The following is a 19,890-nucleotide window of genomic DNA, read 5'->3' on the forward strand; positions in this document are numbered from 1 at the left end:
ACCTCTTCTCCTCTCCCAAAGTCACCGTCGCTCCTCTCCTCTACTCTCCGAAAGCCGGCGAGTGTAGTAGATGAATGGAGGCCGTGGACATCATGGCCATTGCCGGTGGTGACCAGGTCAAGATGGCCAGGTTGAGCAAGATCCATTCTTGGTTTGACAACACACGACAGATCTGCTGGATGGCGATGGCCACTCTGAAGGAAATGACAAAGAAGGCGAAGAAAAAGCCCCCCCCCCCCCGTCCGTAGAACCGATGGACAAGATCAAGATCCTCCTCTGGGCGATGGAGCAGACGGATTTGCCCAACGAGTGGGTCAGGCGGAGGTGGTGGGCGTCAGATCTAGGGTAGAGCATCCACTGGATAAGGAAGCCACCCTACACGAGGTGGAGTTGCAGATTGTGCAGCCTCCAACCGAGTCACCGGAGACTCCAAAGCGCAAGAGGAGGACAGTGCTCGCGACCTCGCTTCCTTGCCGTTCTCCACGCTTACCTCGCCGCTCACCTCGTCTAAACGGCGGCAGTAGTGATCCATAGCCTAATGTTCCCCATACCTAATTTTCCTACTGCTCGTGCTTATAGTCGTGGTGATAGTGATCATAATAGTTCATAGAGGGCATGCTAGATGGCATTTGAATCTCAATAAATTGCATGAAGATTTGAGTATGCTTTTGGGGGCTGCATTATTAAGTATATGAACCCTAGGCAGAGTATGAACCCTAGGCAAAATTTGTACTGTTATAGTGGTAGAATTCGATGTACATGAACCCTAAGAAAAATTTGTAGTCCTTTTAGTGCGACATTTAGATGTATATTAATATTTGGTAGGAATATGTGTGTTTAGTTTACTGAATTTGTTAAGTGTTCTTGTATCTGTGGAACTGCACTTCTACTCCAATCCGTAGCCTCCGGATAGCAGCGTAATTAGTTGCAAAGAATAAATTATGTTTGAAATATTTCAGCAGTTCTTTTTCAATACACACTGGTAGACACTGAAATATTTCGGTAGTTCATTTTCAGTAAACATTGGTAGACACTGAAATATTTTAGTACACGCTAGTAGACACTGAAATATCAAGTACCGTTTGTATGGCAAAATTGGTTGCCCGTTCAGTTCCAAGGTGATAGCTCCCAGCTTCGATGCCTTGATCGCCCATGCCTACGGCATTGGAGATGGAATAGTTAAGAAGCATAAGGCCAGTACTCTGGCTAAACACGCAGCCTTCGGCGTCTTCCTCACCAAGTATGTTGTGCCCAATGAGCCCTTCTACATCCCACCAGTGAAGAAGGCAAAGAACTGATGCGCTGCTTGACTGCTTCTACTGCCCCAGGACCAGCACGCCGTCCACCCTGATGTTATGCTTGTTTTATCATTGTTCAACTTTAAAACTTATGTCATATAGTGTGTCTGAACTTATGTTGTGCGGTGGTTAATCTGCCGTTTATCTTAAGTGTTTGGTGCTACTCTGGTTACGTGGCCTAAGTTGTTACTACTATTTTGCTGATGCATGTTAGGAACTCAACTATCGTACAGTGGTCTATGTTATGTTTGTTGTGTTATTCTGTCGTTTTACTATCCTACGGTGATGCATGCTAGGAACTCTACTACTATGACTATGTTAGTTATAGTTTGCACTGATTATGTCCAATGCATAAGTCTAGATGTTCCAAACATATCTATGACCAGTTATAACTCAACTATGCATTAGTTTTTGCCAAAATTAAAGCATGCAAATGATTGCCAATACTACCTTGAGTTATACACTGAATAGAATCAGTGCAAGATGTAACATAGTCATAGTAGTAGAGTTCCTAGCATGCATCACCGTATGATAGTAAAACAGCAGAATAACACTCAAACGTAACACAGACCACCGTACGATAGTTGAGTTCCTAACATGCATTAGCAAAATAGTAATAACACCATGGACCACATAGCCAGAGTAGCACCAAACACTTAAGATAAATGGCAGATTAACCACCGCACAACATAAGATCAGACACACCATATGAGATAAGTTTTAAAGTCGAATAACGATAAAACATACATAACATCAGGGGGACGGCGTGCTGGTCCTGGGGCACAACATACTTGGTTAGGAAGACGCAGAAGGCCGCGTGTTTAGCCAGAGTACTGGCCTTATGCTTCTTAACTGATCCATCTCCAATGTCGTAGGCATGGGCGATCAAGGCATCGAAGCTGGGAGCTATCACCTTGGAACAGAATGGGCAGCCAATTTTGCCATAGAAACGGTACTTGATTTTGCCGGCAATCAGATGATTCAGGATGTAGCGGCTCTTGCTATGCATGTTGTCCATGCCATAGTCCAGGTCCACGTCATCCTCCTGTGAATTAGTATACACAGAAGAACTCAGCTAATCTGTTTTGCTACATTGCTCTTAATATGATTGTTTGGAAAATCACAGATGTGTAACGTGACAAATATCTATTTATTGGAAATATATCGTATATGCGCATACATAATTGAGCCAAAGAAATTCACATGCATGAATATTGACGGTGGAATAGTTGCATTGATAGATTAGTGAGTAGTAGATAATTAACACATGAGAAAGAATTGATGTTGTGGCTTGGTTTCATGATACTTCATACTTGTTATAGTTGTAATTCTGATTGGAATCAGAAAATGGCTTCATTATACTCCTCTATCTATGTTACACACAAGGGGTTTTGTTCTGTCTATTGGAATCAAAAAAGGAAATTTTGTCATGCAAAACAAGGGGTCCTTTGTTCTATGTATTGGAATCAGAAAATGAATTTTAGATTTAGTAATACAAGGGGTTTTTGTTCTGTCTATTGGAATCAGAAAATTAATCAGATTCAAAAACCACTATCCATCAAGAAAATCGATGCTAGAACCCTATAATCCTACATTCTTAACACTAGCATGGCCATATGAAATCGATGCTCATCTACTTTTGAAGAAAAACAAGGGTTTTTTTGTTCTATGTATTGAAATCATAAAATGAATTTTAGTTCAACAATATAAGGGGGTTTTGTTCTATCTATTGGAATCAGAAACTTAATCAAATTCAAAACCACAATCCAACAAGACAATTGATGCTAGAACCCTAAAATCCTACATCCGTACAACTAGAAAAACTCCAATGCCATGAAAAAATAGAGTACTTAAAAGAAAAAGAAATCTAGTAAAAACAGGGTACTACCTTAGAGAGCTCGTCGATGGCATCCTCGTCGAACTCGCTGCCCTTCCTACAATCTTCGTTGATTACTTTATCGCGTTCTCCTCGAGAAGCTCATCGATTTCATCGTAGATCTCACACTTACGCCTTTCCTTCTCCTGCTCATTCTCCTGCTCCAGATCTTCCGTGGCCTTCTCTTGCGGATGCTCGCCGACCGATAGCTCGACGACTGTGATGGCAGCGGGAGCAGGCACAGCAGTTGCTCCACCACCTGCCTTCGCCACAACGGCGGACTCAACCGCGCCAACCGCAGCGGAAGCCATGGCAGCAGACTGCTCTACTTTGATGGTTGCCTCCGGCTCGTCCGCCGCGTCTTCACACTCGCGCTTCATCAGCGGTCGACGAAAGGAGGAGGGTGGTGTACGAAGGGATGAGTGTGGTGTAGGAAGGGGAGGGTTTGGGCGAAGTTGGTGGTATGGCTGGAGAGGGATAGGAGGGTTTGGGGAAGAAAAGAACTGCTACTGCCTGTTGAAGAAACCGAGGGGGCGTGGGGTGATTTTTCTCACCTACCCAGTCATTTAGCGTTCCAGAGTGAAGACGCGTGGCATCATGGGGTCGTGCACGTCGTGTGTTTTGCTGCGCGCCGCCGTTGCTATCGCTGACATGTGGACCCTAGTTTCGGGTAGAAATAATGAGAGATCGGTCGCAATTCTCTGAGACACACAGAGCAGAGGTAAATAAATATCTTAAAGTTATGGGTTTAAGTTTTGTCGAACACCAAGGATCAGCCCAGCTGTTACACCCTCCCGTTCACATATTCACGGCCCTGATTCGACACTCCTTGGTCAGTTCATTAATCCCAAATGTCATTCACACACACGGAGCACCTACAAAAATACTTGACGGAGATGATGTAAATAGACCCAAAAAATGTCTACATCTTTGTATCAACATGAGAAGAGCAAGCATGACTAGGTTGGTAAGGTTGTCGGCATTTGTATTGGATTTTCTAGTGTTCTCGTGACGATAAAATGCTTAAAATACTTCGCGGAGGTGACGCAACATGCGCACGTTCTGGACCACTAGGGTGGGCATGCCCACTTGCCGGAAATTTTTGTGTGTTACCTTCTTCACCGGAGGTCGTTCGGGTAGGAGGGTCCGGCTCGAAGGACGGGTTTTTCTCGACATGCTTCAAATGGACCCAATTTTTTTTATAGCCTTGTATAAACGTGAGAAGTATCCAAGCCAAATTTCTTTGTCTTTAGACATTGTATCGATTTTCTAGGGTTTTAGCAACAATAAAAGCCTAAAATACTACCCGGTTGTGATGCGGCGTGTGCACGTTTGCGGAACTCCAGAAAGTAGCATAAATGCCTACTGTCATAAGACATGTATGTTCTCAGGGATGTCATGCATCCCATAAAGAACATTTCATCAACATCCACAACATCTTTGCGACAGAAACGAAAAAAAAGATGGTCAACTTCCTCTTGTCTTCCACAAAAAGAGCTATTGTTGTCTCCAAGCCACATACAAGTTTTTCTCAAGTTATTTTTAGTGTGGATGGTATGTAGCAACACAAGCCATAAGAAAACTTTCAATCGGGGAGGTATTTTAACTCTGGCCCATATTTTAAATTATGGCCTAAGATTTGTTATACTACCATCAATGGCATAAACATTGACAGTCATATTGATGCTCATTTGACATATATCATTACTATAATGTGGATTTAACTTATATGGTATGCATTAGTAGATACTTGCATTACCGGAATTGCATTAGTACTACTGAAATATTTCAATGCCTACCTGTCTCTACTGAAACTGCAATGCTAAAATATTTCATTGTCTACCAGTGTGTACTGAAACTGCACTACTAAAATATTTCAGTGTGTACCCGTGTGTATTGAAAAAGAACTGCTGAAATATTTCAAACATAATTTATTCTTTGCAACTAATTACGCTACCATCCGGAGGCTATGGATTGGAGTAGAAGTGCAGTTCAATAGATACAAGAACACTTAAGAAATTCAGTTAACTAAACACACATATTTCTGCCAAATGTTAATATACATTTAAATGTTACACTAAAAACACTACAAATTTTGCCTAGGGTTCATGTACATCGAATTCTACCACTACAACAGTACAAATTTTGCCTACGGTTCATATTCTGCCTAGGGTTCATATACTTAATAATTAATGCAGCCCCCAAAAGCATGTACTCAAATCTTCATGCAATTTATTGAGATTCAAATGCCATCTAGCATGCCCTCTATAAACTATTATGATCACTATCACCACAACTATAAGCACGAGCAGTAGAAGATTAGGTGTGGGGAACATTAGGCTATGGATTGACAAATCAAGAATCTTACCCTAAACATAGCTACCGCCGCCGTTCAGACGAGGAGAGCGGTGAGGGAAGCGTGGAGAACGATGGGGAAGCGAGGTCGCGACCACTGTCCTCCTCCTCTTGCGCTTCGGAGTCTCCGGTGACTCGGTTGGTGGCTGCACAATCTGCAATGGCACCTCGTGCAGGGTGGCTTCCTGATCTAGTGGATGCTCTACCCTGGATGTGAACGCCCACCACCTACGTTTGACCCACTTGTTGGGCGAATCTGTCTGCTCCATCGCCCAAAGGAGGATCTCGATCTTGTGCATCGATTTTGCGAACGGGGGGAAAGCTTTTTCTTCTCCTTCTTCGTCATTTCCTTCAGAGTGGCCATCGTCGTCTAGGACATTTATCGTGTGTTGTCAAACCAAGAACGGATCTCATTCAACCAGGCCATCTTGACCAGGTCACCGCCGGCGATGGCCATGATGTCGTCGGCCTCCATCGATCTGCTACACTCGTCGGCTTTGGAAGAGTAGAGGAGAGGAGCGACGGTGACTTTGGGAGAGGAGAAGAGGTAGAGAAGATGAACAGGAGAGGCGGTTTTGTGAACAAGAGGTAGAGGAGCGGACGGCGGTGGTTTTAAATTGGACGAGAGGGGTGGCGAACCGATGACTAATTTACCCTTCCATTAAGAAGCGACCCCACACAAACCAAAGTACTAACCCGACCATTTTTGGTACTTTCGTACGAGTACTATCTAGTACTAGCTATTTCTGTTCCGTTAGATCGAGACCAACGGCCGGTTAAAAATAGTGCCAACTACCGTAAAACTTATATAGAAATAGAGGTAGTAGGCACCAAATTGAATTTTCAAGGTAGGAAGCGGCTATTCTACACCCCAGGTGTGAACAGTACAATAAAAAAATAAGAACATTTATTAAAATCATTTTTTTGGAGCAAGATGCTCAAATGTGTGAGGTTCATGCAAAATTTCAGCTTGTTTGGACATTTGATGAGCTCGTCACACAAAGGGTAAAATTCGGGTGTCTAATACTTTTGAAATCAACACTGTTCACATCAGATTTTGTCTTTTTTGCCACGAGCTCCTCAAATGTCCAAACAAACTTAAATTTTCACAAACATCACACATTTGAGCATCTTACACCACAAAAAAACATATTTTTATGAATTTGTTTGATTTTTTTAATGTTCACCAGGTGTAGATGAGCCTGGGCACCAAATTAAATTTTCAAGGTAGTATATATTATATATGGAAGTAAGCAAACTTTAATTAGGTGAATCTAGATATTCCTTTCTCATGCATCTAGCTTTAACATGTGCATGCGGGAAACAAATAATCCATTTTGAACTTTTCCTTTTGTTATTACAAACAAATTATATAGTTGTAACATTTGTATGGTTAAATATGACCTCGGTCGGTTTCCCTCAAAAGAAGAAAAAACATTACCTCGGTTAATGGATGGCTGAGATCAAACACTACTCTTACCCTCGCTTCCTTTATATAAGGTGCATTTGGCTTTTCAAAAGTCAAACGAGTACATATTTGACAGAGTTTTTTTTTTAAATATATCAATATCCGCAATACGAAATTTATATCATTTGATCCATCATGAAAAGTAGTTTCATACTTATATTAGGTATTGCGGATATTGTTATTTTATTCTATATATATAATCTTGGTCAAATATTCAGCTGGTTGACTCGCACGAAAAACAATACACCTTATATTCTAGAAGGAGGGAAAGGTAAGAGAGGTACGAGGAATATCTTGAAAGAGCTCCACGGAAATATACCTGAGTTTTGCCATCAACCTCAAGGGTAGCCAGGATGGGTTATTCGCATCATCCTGCCATAAGGAGAGCAGCGTAGGAGCCCCGGACTCATTTCCATACTTCCTCCTCCAAGCATCTCGGAATGGCTTTTTCATCAAGTTCACCCATCATTTTGATTGCAATGATCGACGAGTCCTCGCTGATCAGATTGCCCTAGAGAAAACCCTGTAAACGCATCATCAAACCTTATAGATGAACAAAAATAACAAGTATTTAACGCGGCATATGGAGTCTCTATGCGTAATTAATCGTCTAGATGCAACATGTATGAAATTACCCCAATGAGATGGAGACATGATAATACCCCAATGAGATGTATGAAATTACATCAATGCTTTTCGAGCATCCCGGAGTTCTTCCACACACTTATCTTCATGGTCAAATTGCGTTGTCTCTTGAAGTGTGTGATTAAGTTTCACTACTTCAAGTTCAACTTGATGTTTCACATGCATCCCTTGCATCCTTGCTAGCGCGGCTTCCTGAAGTGTGGGATGCTCTCTCGTGCTTAACAGTCGCAGCCTGAAGTCTTTGTTACCGCCTTCTTGTGCCTGTACATTACATAAGGAACTCTCCATAAGATCGTAATCTTGGCATTTAGGCGGCTTGGAAACTAAAAGCTGAACGATAAGTGAAATCTACAATATATAGTGCGTGAGGACATGTACGTAACCTCCTGGATCCGTGCGATGGAGAGCTCCAACGCGTAGTTCTTCGTCTCCAGCTCCTGCAGCCTACAGTTCTTGGCCTCGAACTGATCTGCCAGTGAGGCCAACATCTCCGTAATTTCCTGGATTTCCAACGAGCTATCCGTAATTTTGTTGACCGCAGATGCCAACTTCTCGGAAAACTGATCCACGCTGAGCGTTCCCACATCCTGACCTGCAGCTGTGAAAAGACGATTCGTACGTCTGTGTTAGAATCAATCAGTAGTACACACAGACGGCCAGCGAGACGGTAATAGTGATCGAAACGGAAGAAGACGACGGCCACCTGGAAGTTCTCGCGGTATCTCGTCGCCGGCGGCGGCCATGCCAACGTACGGTTCTTGCAGCCGAGGGCCGAGGAAGAGGGCAACTGAGTCGTCGACGCAGCGTGAACAGGATGAGAAGAGGCGAGATGGAGTATGGTAATTAAGCCCGTGGATCCATTGGGAGAAGCCACCCGCTGCACTTCACCTTCCAATCTACGCCGCCCACTGCTCCGTCTTCCCATGCGCTTAATTACTATACCCTCCTACTTCTCCGTCTTCTGCTCGTCGGTCAATTAAAGAGCTTCCATCGCTTTTTCTGTTGACACACGACCGGAAAAGAAATGAGCACCGCTACACGGCACATGCGTACGATGGTTTCTGTACGATTTTCATACGACACATACGTATTTAACAAAAAGACTACAAATGTTTGACATAATGTGTGTTAGTATAGACATGCGTTTCACGTATACAATCTTACTAGTGGAGTTAAGGGTGACAAAATTAAGGAGAGAAAGATAAGCTGATTTTCCTATATATATCCTTACAATTACTATGCTCCTTAGGAATAGAGGCCCAGGAGAGCTCCAAAGTTTTTTCCTCCAAGTGGACCCCGCATGATAGTCTCGTAACCGGCATTCTATTTAAAAGATTTCAAAAAGAAACTAAAGCATTCCAAAATTTAAACTTTTTTCCAAATTTGATCGCGGTTTTTTAAAAATATTCATGAATTTAAAAAATATTCGTACATTCGAAACTTCATCACGAATATGAAAAAATAGTCATGAATTCTAAACAATGTTCATGAGCTTTATAATTGTTCATGAATTTTTTAAATTCCCAATTTTCAGGAATATCAAAAAATATTCATGGATCTTTAAAAAATGCTCATAATTTTGTAGAAAATATTTATGAATTTGAAAAAAATGCTCAATTGTTTAAATTATGTTACAAAATTTCAAAAAATATTCATAAATTGGGAAAAAATTCAAGGATAAAAAATAATTAAAAAACATGAAGGTGTTTGCTAGAAACTTTACCAAAATTGAAAACAAACAGAGAAATAAGAAAAGAAAAGGTTGAAAGGAACCTTAGAAAAATTGCAAGGAAATGGCCTACACGGCCAACCCAATAGAGCCTGCATGGGTTGGCGTTTGCTAGACCTCCTCCATGGTATGCATGGAATGTGAATACCCATAATAACTATTGAAAAAAATGCAAAACCGAAGAACGGCACGAAGCGCGGGTTGCCCTCTAGTAAAATATTCCCGCGTGCTAACACATTTGCTCATCGCCAAGGCTTTTTTTCTCGATTTCGTTTTTCTTCGGGATTGGCCAGAAAACCGGTTTTCAGTAAACCTCGGTAATTTTAGATTTTTTTTGTTAGGGACATTCAAACAATTTAAGTTTTCATCAATATATAAAATGTTTGACCTTACTATAACATAGTATATGTTCCTGTCTTCCACTGGTCGGCTCGCTGCTCCACTTCTCTGTGGTTGTGAGTTCGAACCGCTTATACATGGAAGCATACCAGTGACAGATAGGCATATACACCCCACCATTAGTAATCTTGTCGGTTACTAGTGGCGGGCGCAAATTCATGCTCACGCCGTCACTAGGAGCAGGCATGAATTTGCATCTACCGTTAGTAATTGGCAACCGTCAATATTGGCCCACGTTAGCGATAGGGCAACCACACCAAAGGCAGAGTACATCATCGCATACCAGTGGCAATTGTATTTCTCCCGAGCCATTGATATTTTGGGTCCAAATTAGCGCAGATTAGCCATGGGCCCAAACTAGTGGTGGATGCATTTTATTTTTAGGGTTTTAGGGCATTTTTGGGTTTTATGTTACAAAAATGAACCTTTTAGGGTTAATTTATGATATTTTAGCCATTTTTTGAAAATCTATATATTTAATTGAATACAATTGAAATTTGAACCGCAGGTACATTGGATTTTGCATGTTGTCATTATAAGACATGTATATCATCTCGTTTTGCATGTAGCTTATAATGTTATACTGAAAACATAAAAAACAAACTGAACCCTAAATATATCCATAAAACACAAAAACTAATATTTTAAATTTTGCACAAAAATAGAGGCTCTATGAATCACCCACCATTTGTAGCATTCACCAGTGGTGGGTACAGCCAGGCGCCCGCAACTGGTAAGCGATTACCTGTGGCAGGCGGCTAGACATGCCCGCGACTGGTAAGTTCATATCCACTGACCATACAGGGACTTAGCAAACGATCCACATTCCGCCAAGAATCCCTAGCGCTCCCGTCGCCCTCACAACTGTCTGTCACCAGCGCCCAGAGTGCGCTCATATTGTTGTGCTTGGTGAACTTTTGAATTTGCCAATATATAATTGAACTAATGTGAAATTAGATAGTTCAATTAGCATAATGAAAACAAAACAAACTATGGATGTATAACTTTGCCGAGTGTTTTACCGAAAAAGGGTTTCCCCCCGCTTTGTATTCCAAAGCACCAACACCGATCACAGAGCATACGCTGGGGCGAGCAAGCCAAAGAAAAAGAAGAAGAAACAATGCCAACACCGGCAACTCGACAAAGCGCGGATGACCCACTACCGCTGCACCATCCGAAATCTACCCACCATGATCCTAGGCTCCGATCCTCCGCGTACCAAGCAGCACCTCCAAGAAGGAATGCGACGCCGACGACGCTGCTGCCCGGACGTGTCCTAGGGTTTCCCCCGGCACGTGGAGGGTAGAGGGGAATGAAGACCGCCGACACTCTCCAGGGAGGAATGATGGCACCCGCAGGCGTCACCGCATCGGAGCCGGAAGACCCGGCAAGGATTTCTCCCAACTCCAAACCCCACCGCCCAACCAGATCGGAGCCAACCAGCCAGCTCGCCGCCGGCGTTGGTCGACGGGAGCAGCAGCGCCGTAGCCGCGTGGGAGGGAACCACATCCTCCGCCGTCGTGCAGGAGGCTCGTGCCTCCGGCACCGTCGCGGTCGCCGTCTGGACGCAGCAGCAGGGCATACCAGGCCACCCCTGGCCCGGCCAGGCCCGAATCGGGCCCGCTAAGCCCCGCCGGCCCGCTAAGCCCCGAAGGGCCCAGATCTGGGCCGAGCGGGCGCCGCCGCGCCACCTCGCCGCCAACGGGATCTGGGCCGAGTGTTTTTACTAAATACACTTGGCAAAAAGGACACATGGGTCAATCTAGTAATTTTGGGTATGCTATGGCGGACAAAAATGGCACATGGAGGCATCTGGTGCGCTCCTGCAAGCTTTGTCAAGTGTCAAAGCATGATACTAAGCAAACAATGGACACATGGGGCCGATCCCCAGCAAGGAGGAAGAAGGGCCCGGGCGGCGGCGAGGGAACAGGAAGAGAGGGAGGGGAGGGGGGCGGCGGAGCTAGGGTTTCACCCGGCCGTCGCCCACGGGAGCGATGAGGGGCAACCGAGCCAAACGAGTATCTATCCCTGCTCACGGCCATGGGCTGCGAGTATAAGCCTGCTACAATCGTCTAAATTGGCCATCATCGTGCTAGGGGGAGACCGAAAAGACCTGTAACACACCTGTCACCCGAGGAAAAAAAACCTAAGTAAAAGAAAACAAGACACACGGGTCTCACTTCTCTCGCCGCCGAGGAAGCCACCGGTCAGGGAAGGCGTACGTTTAGAAAAGTTGGGGCGGCGGCGGCTAGGATTTGATAAAAAAAAAAAAGGCCCCCTTAGTGGCGGCAAAAGAACGCAGAGAAAGCAAAGAAGAAAAACTTGGGTAGCGGCAAAGGACTTTTGTTCCGGAGGCGAACGAGTGCGGGGTGGGGAGGATGACGTGGCGGGCTTTGGGATTAGTTTAGTCATTAGCGGGCTCGCTCAACCATCTCCGCTCTACGTAGTCAGTAATAAGTCAGTCGTCGCCTACAGTTGGGGAATTTGTTGGTGTTTCACTCCTGTGTGGGCTGCGGGGAGGATTCCTGCGGGGTTTGATCCGGCGAGCCGAGGCTGGACCTGCGCCAACCGGCTGCTTCTGCTTGCCATGGCCGGGATCGACGACGCCGCCGCGCAGCTGGTGCAGGTGCGTCTTCCTCGTCTCCTCTAATCGATCTGCCCACACATGGCGGCGGTTGCCAGTGTGGGATTTGTTCTTAGAATTACTGGTAGCGCCTGCGTCTTGGGATTCGCCCTGGTGGAATTGATTTGTGTATTCACAAGTTCATATAAGAAACAATTATACTCTGTTGGTCCTTTCCTCTTTCCGACCTGATCACCACCGACAGATTCTTTTAGCCAAGAACGTTTTTTCTCATTCAGCTTTCTCGATGCTTTGATTGGAGATCCACATGATGAAAAGTTGCAATCAGTCAGTAGGATACACTCCCCCCCGTTCCAAAATAATTATTTGAAGTTCTAGGATTTTGCCAAGTCAATCTTTTTAAAGTTTGGCCATGTCTATAGAACAATACGCAAAGATCTATGATATCCAATATATGTATACATAATATGGAAATTCATTTCAAATGAATCTAATTAAGTGAATTTGCTTTTGTAGACCGTGCTGATATTTCATAATGAATCTACAGTAGACGTTGATATGTTTTTATGTAGGTTTGGTCAAAATTAGTGAAGTTTGACTTAGGAAAATCCTCTAGGACTTCAATTATTTTGAAACGGAGGGACGAAGTAGCATTTGCCAAAAAAAGGAAAAAGAAATCCTTCAACTCTGCTAATCAGCTAATGTACTAGCACTGTGTCCCTCTTGCAGAAGCTGATAATCTGTGGAGTTCCAGAAGAGCAGCAACATCAAGAAGGCTTGCTCATGTATTTGGATGAGCGCAAGGATAAGATTTCTGAGATCACGAGGGCCATCTTGTCAGCGGGCACTGATTTACTGGAGTGCCGTGAGCCATCACAGAAGAATGAAGACGACAGCAGAAGCAGGAATGCATGCAGTGAGAGCCTCTTGTGGTTGCAGTGGATGATGTTCGGCAGAAACCCAGATGCAATGCTTCATGACATGGAGCTTAGCTCTGAGGATAACCGTGCTGTCTGCGGGACTGTCTGGGGGAAGAATGTCCTTGCTTACCGCTGCCGGACCTGCGAGAGTGACCCCACATGCGTGATTTGTGTTCCGTGCTTCCAGAATGGTAATCACAAGGATCATGATTACTCCATCCTTGAAACAGGTGGTGGGTGTTGTGATTGTGGGGATGCTACTGCTTGGAAGCCTGAAGGGTTCTGCTCAAGGCACAAGGGGGCCGAACAAATTAAGCCTCTTACCGAGGAGCTTGCGAGTTCCGTAGCGCCTGTGTTGGACGAGCTCTTGCTGTTCTGGAAGGAGAGGATTTGCATTCCTCATGAAAAGGCTGACGTTTGCAAGAAGAGGGTTGCCGAAGAGTTGACGATTGCTATTGCTGACATGCTGCTTCGCTTCTGCGCATGTAGTGACAACCTTCTAAGTTTTGTGTCCCAAAGGATCCATGAGTCCCCTGGTCTCTTGGATGCATTGATGAGCGCAGAAAGGATACTGCACAGGAAGATTGTGGAAAAATTGCATGAGTTGCTTTTGAAGCTTATCGCTGAACCGGCTTTTAAGTATGAGTTTGCCAAAGTTTTCATACAGTACTACCCTGTTGCATTTTCTGAAGTTATTAAAGGGGGCAACGACTATGTGCTGGAGGAGTATCCACTGATACCAGCCTTTTCTGTCCAAATATTTACCGTGCCTACGCTGACTACAAGGCTTGTGCGCGAGCACAATTTGTTGGGTACTCTTCTTGAATGTTTGACAGCTCTGTTTGTTTCTTGTGTTGGTGAGGATGGCCGTTTACAGGTATGTTTAGCTTCTTCTTTCTGTGGCTCAAAAGTTAGATGCTTATATGCCTTATTATCCAGCCACTGTGCACTGATGGGATATTGTTACTTTTCGAGCATATTACTATATTCTGTCAAAGCTGCTGGTACAATTTGCATTGAGCATATTTCTCTTACCCGTTAAAATGGTAACAATAGGTCAAAAGCAGGGCATAGGCCCTGAATGTGGGCTTGTCATCAAACATTAGCGCGCTTAGCATCTCTTCGACTATGCACAAGAGAACTCCCAAAAAACAACTATCCACAAGAGAAATAACATTTCCACCTACTTGGATTACTGGGGATAATATTTTGTTGGTTTCTGATAAATGTGTGTTCACACTATATGTTAACGGATATCCCACAAAGATTTGTACAGTGTAATATTATTTCATATGGTCACATGAATGTTTCTACTTTGTTATTTGCAGACGAGCAAATGGGTAAATTTATACGATGCTTCTTTTAGATTATTGGAAGATGCACGCTATGTCCTGAGACATGAGGAGGTTTCCATGTATGTTGCTTCTGAGAGGCCTGATCTAACAAGTTCATGGGTTAAGCTGTTGTTACTTGTGCAAGGAATGGATCCTCAGAAGAGACTGGCGAGTATTCATGTTGAAGATGAGAATGAGAATCTATCTGCGCCTTTCGTGCTAGGACACTACCTTGGGATCATTCAGAATCTTTTGATGATGGGAGCATTTTCTTCTCCTGGGCAACAAGAATCAACAAGTGTTACTATATGCTCCGGTACGATAAAAGGCATCGAAAGGGTTGCGAACCAGCAGCTTGCAAAAGTTGGAAGGGTCTCCCAGGAGAACTCGGTATGCAATTTAGGTACCAGAGAGAGTTCTTCGAGCAGTGAGTTACCATCACCTGCTGCCTGCTTAATTCGTCAGTGCTTGAAAGCTATTGGTAGCTGGCTGGAACAGATTGGTGAGGTGGGGATGAAGGTAAATGAAGGATCCCAACTAGTCGATGTTGCAGATTATTATGAAGTAATTGGTCCTCCTATTCAAGAGTGCGACAACATGGTGATGACAGGTAAAGGGGGGATGCCTCACGTTGGTAACATCACAGGAAAGGGAAAGATGCAAGAAACTAGCAGCGCACCAGATGTACAATTGCACTCTGAAAATGTCATTGCCGCTACTCTGACTGATCACAACTTTTTATATGCTCACCCAGATTCAGGAACTGATGAACTAGGTATACTCAACACAACAGGCTGGCATCATGTTGTCTTTGATGTCAGTTCACAAGCCACATCTTTTCATATCCCTTTACACCGTATGCTTTCGTTACTATTGCGGGAAGCAATGAATAAATGTTTCGGAGAGGATGCCAAAACAGAGGAATGTTCAGTTGTGCGGTCCAATGAGTTCTTCTCTCAGGTACTTGGAGGTTGTGAGCCTTATGGGTTTGCTTCAGTTGTGATGGAGCATCCCTTAAGAGTCAGAGTATTTTGCGCACAAGTGCGTGCTGGAATGTGGCGTAAGAATGGTGATGCAGCTATACTAAGTGCTGAGTGGTACCGCTCTGTGCAATGGTAATTTGTTGGTGACCTCAAATGAATTTCTATCCAACTTACAGTCCTGAAGTTGTACTGATTACCCATCTTTCCAGGTTTGAACAGGGCTTGGAGTCGGATTTGTTTCTGCTTCAATGCTGTGGCGCATTATCTTCTCCAGAGTTCTTTGTGAGGACCATTCAAGAAAGATTTGGTTTGTCAGATTATACATCTCTGGATCTCACTGAACACAATGAGTAAGCCCCCAGTATATAATGACATATCGGCTTGTATTTCTGTTAACATATTGCTTCTTTCAAATTTTTGGTGGTACATGTACGTTTGCATTGATAACCCAGTCAACCGTTTTTCTTGCTTGTCTCCCTACTTGCTAAAGTTTAAGCATACTCTTTTTGTAATCATGTACTCCCTCCGTCCGAGAAAGCTTGTCCCAAGCTTGTTCCTCAAATGGATGTATCTAGCATTAATTTAGTGCTAGATACAATCATTTGAGGGACAAGCTTTTTCGGACGGAGGGAGTATTACTTTTTATTTTATCATCTCGTCTTGTGGTGTGTGCTCAATTTTATCTTCATCATTCTATTTTCTCATTCAGTGCCAGTAAGATTTATTTGTAACCGTTGTTATTTAATTGTGCTGACATGCTGTGGCACATGGAAGCTCGTTTGTGCTTACTGTAGTCTTTTAGTTGCGCACTTGAGTGATATTCAGGTCAACCTTTTCTTTTGCTCTAGATTTTTTTTGTGTGTTATGATACAACAGCCTTAAGGGAATACCATGCTATTGCTGCTGTGCATTTCCTGTCAATATCCAGATTAATAGTTTGCCTGGATATTTTTGTTTAAATGTTGAACAATTTTCTTATGCTTTTTCAGGTATGAGCCGGTTCTTATACAAGAGATGCTAACCTTGATTGTGCAACTAGTCAAAGAACGCATATTTTGTGGGCGTTCCGCAGCAGACAACTTGAAGAGAGAATTGATTTATAAATTGGCTGTTGGAGATGCCACCCATAGCCAGATTGTGAGGTCTCTTCCCCGTGACCTTTCGTCAAGCGAACAATTTCAAGATGTTCTAGATTCAGTCGCAGTTTATTCTGATCCATCTGGAAATAAAAAGGTTTTAATCCTTGAAATCATACTACATGCTTCTGCGACTTACATTTTATATTTGAACGCGTGACTAATAAGAAAAGTTATCACAGGGCAAGTATGTGCTTCGCGAAGCATTCTGGAAGGAACTGGACTTGTATCATCCGCGCTGGAGTTCCAGGGAATTGCAGATTGCTAAGGAGAGATATTACCGTTTTTGCAAAGTTTCTGCTCTTGGTGCTCAACTACCTCAATGGACTCATATTTTTAGCCCTCTGTGCAGTATTTCTAAGATTGCCACCTCCAAATCTGTCCTTCAAATTGTTCGTGCTGTTCTCTTCTATGCTGTTTACACCGACGCATCATCGGTATCACGTGCCCCTGACAGCGTTCTTGTGACTGGTCTACACCTGCTTTCGTTGGCACTTGACATATGTGAATCAGAGAGTCAAATTTCTGCCGACCAGTATGGGATGGACTTACTGCAGCATGATGATGAATCGTGGGTTGTTCTGTCATCGGATGCAGAAGAGGCTTTTCCCATATTGACCTACTCTACAGAACTAGTCTCCCCAGAGTCTGACAAGCTAAAGAAGGATAGCATGCTAACCTTGCTTGTTTCACTGATGCACAAGGAAAAGAATGACAGCACCTTTTCTGGATGCAATATTCCATCTCTAGTTGTGAGTTTGTTAAAGAGATTTGCCAAGTTAAGTAAGCAGTGCATGTCTGCAGTAAGACAAATGGCACCACAAGTACTCCCATCCATTCCAGATCATGCCAGCGCCAAACAGAATTTAGGATCTCCTGATTTGACTGGAAAACGCCAATGCAAAGCTGCAATCATGGTAAGAGTTTAATTTTGAAAGTTCACTAGTCTAATTATATTCCCAAGCCATCTTGAATTCCAGCTTTAGTGAAAAAATAGTCTTTATTTGGATGGGCTTACAACATAAATTTTCTCTAGGATAGAAGAGTTAGGAGTACTAAATTTACGTGTTTGAATTTGTTAATTCATCTACAGCTTTCTCTTCCTATTTGCTTGTTAATTCTGACCTTTCCTCATTTTGTTACTATAGATTCTAAGTGCTATTCTTATCTGAATCTGTATGTCTTAGGCAAAAATGGGAGAAGAGCAGTCAAAACGTGCTGAAAGTATGAAGTCCTCAGGAAATGAAGGGCATGATGTTCCAACATTTGAGCCAGATGCGCCCAAATCAACTGCCGTTGAGACACGACCAGTTTGTTCTCTGTGCCAGGATTCGGGTTCCAAAAGTCCACTCTGCTGTTTGATTCGTCTTCAGGTGATAATCTTCTTCTCTTGACAATGGCTTGCTTTGTCCAGTGATGCTCTATGGCAACATAAACTTGTTGATTCTCCTTCTGTAGTATTTTGACAACTTAAAGTACCTTTCTGTATCTCATGTTCAATATCATGCCAACAGGACTAGCTAGATTTTTTTAATCTATTATATGTTGGTGGTATACTATTCTTGTTTGTTCTCTGAACCAGAAATCTCAGATTGCAACTTTTGTTGAGATGAAAAAATCTGCCCATCAGACGGGGAAAAATCAACTTATTCCCCAGGTGCTAGGTCTTCTATTTGTCAGGGATACGCCGATGGAACCTTCCTTTGTTACAGCATGGAAATGACACATTTCTTGATTTCTCAACATCCACTGATTAGAATATATCATGTTTTACCAAGTGGATACACGTTACGGTGCATTTGATTACTGTGGGGCTTCCAAAAATAGCATGATACAAAATCTGTCGGTGTCATAAATATAGATTACCATGCCAACTTTTAGGACTCAAAATAGTTCCTGTGCAATATAACATGTAGAAGTTGTTCTGCTTGATGGTTCACTGATGCAACTTCTCTCCTACTCTACTAACTGAAACTTTTCAGACTGCCATGGAAACTATGATGGCAGACACTGTTGAAGATGGTCAGACCCCAAGTTCAATTGCGGAGTTCGCTTCCAAGGTACTCTCCCATCTCAGCTCCACAAGCTCGTCGAAGTCATCAGCTGTTCAATTTCTCGAGGATAAACTCGAGGTGGAAAGACGGGGTGCGGCTGCGCTCCGAGAAGAAATGGGCGCCTTGAGGAAGCAAGCAGAAAAGGCCGATGCGGTCATCGCGAAAACCCAACAAGAGATGGAGGAAGTCAGGAAGAAGCAAGCCGAGACCGACCAGATTCTTCAGCTTCTCCTGCGCAGATCTCAGGGTAACCCCGCTTCTTAGTCTCTGTTGAGACTGGTTCTTATGGATGTACTGTATGTCAGAACTTATTTGAACTTGTCGTTGTGTGAACCACTTCGTATCTTGTGTAAATCTTCAATAAAATGCGAGTTGAAAGCTGGATGTATGTGACATGTAAAGTATTAGGGTGTATTGTAATGGGCTATACAATGCAATGCATGATGCTTCTGATCGCCATTTGGCCGGTAGATGTTGCTTGTGGCCACCATCTAAAAACAACTTCATCTTTTTTTTCTTCTAAAAAATATATACGAGAAATGCTCATTGGAGAAGAATAACTGCTGCTTCGTCTCTTGTCGCTGGCGTCGTCCATGTCTTCTTCAGATAACTGCACACACAGGAGAGAGAGAGAGACGCACTCCAGAAGACCAGGAGGAGGATTGGCGTGGCAAAGATGAGGAGCGGGTATGAGAAAAGTCTATCTCTCTCTCGTTCTGCATCTCACCTCACCTCCTTTCCTCCTCCCAATATCTTTTTTTCTTGACGGAGCTACGGCGGGCTTACGCCGGCCTGAACCATTTTCATTATTATAGATGAGATTGAAATACAACACAACGGCTACATAAATAGCACCCGACACCAAAGAACAAAAGAGAAGGCACAAGGAACAACAGAACAGAGAAGAACCAGAAATGAGCTTTGGCAAGCAGCCAACACCAAGAGCTTAGCACTCATCACCACTAGGCAGACCGAGAAGAGCGAGAACTAGTATTTTTGGATCAGTCGAAAGGAGATACGTCACTGAGAAGACATAGAAAAGAAGTCGCCTACTGCCCTGCGATCACTCTGCACCTTGAAGAACTAGGAGAATCGCAGCCACCGTCGAA

The 19,890-nt window shown here is 43.5% G+C and overlaps 1 protein-coding gene across 1 annotated transcript; it reads left to right on the forward strand.

Moving 5' to 3' along the window:
• The first annotated feature begins 12,072 nt into the window (after positions 1-12,072).
• Positions 12,073-19,271, forward strand: LOC109738607 (E3 ubiquitin-protein ligase PRT6). Its single transcript, XM_020297701.4, has 8 exons — positions 12,073-12,396; positions 13,084-14,151; positions 14,603-15,723; positions 15,801-15,941; positions 16,581-16,824; positions 16,910-17,644; positions 17,915-18,100; positions 18,710-19,271. Exons 1-8 carry the CDS (start codon positions 12,358-12,360, stop codon positions 19,043-19,045), a joined length of 3,870 nt encoding a protein of 1,289 aa, XP_020153290.1. The 5' UTR covers positions 12,073-12,357; the 3' UTR covers positions 19,046-19,271.
• Positions 19,272-19,890: the final 619 nt, after the last annotated feature.

The sequence above is a fragment of the Aegilops tauschii genome, chromosome 3, assembly GCF_002575655.3.
Source record: "Aegilops tauschii subsp. strangulata cultivar AL8/78 chromosome 3, Aet v6.0, whole genome shotgun sequence".
NCBI classification, from domain to species: domain Eukaryota; kingdom Viridiplantae; phylum Streptophyta; class Magnoliopsida; order Poales; family Poaceae; genus Aegilops; species Aegilops tauschii.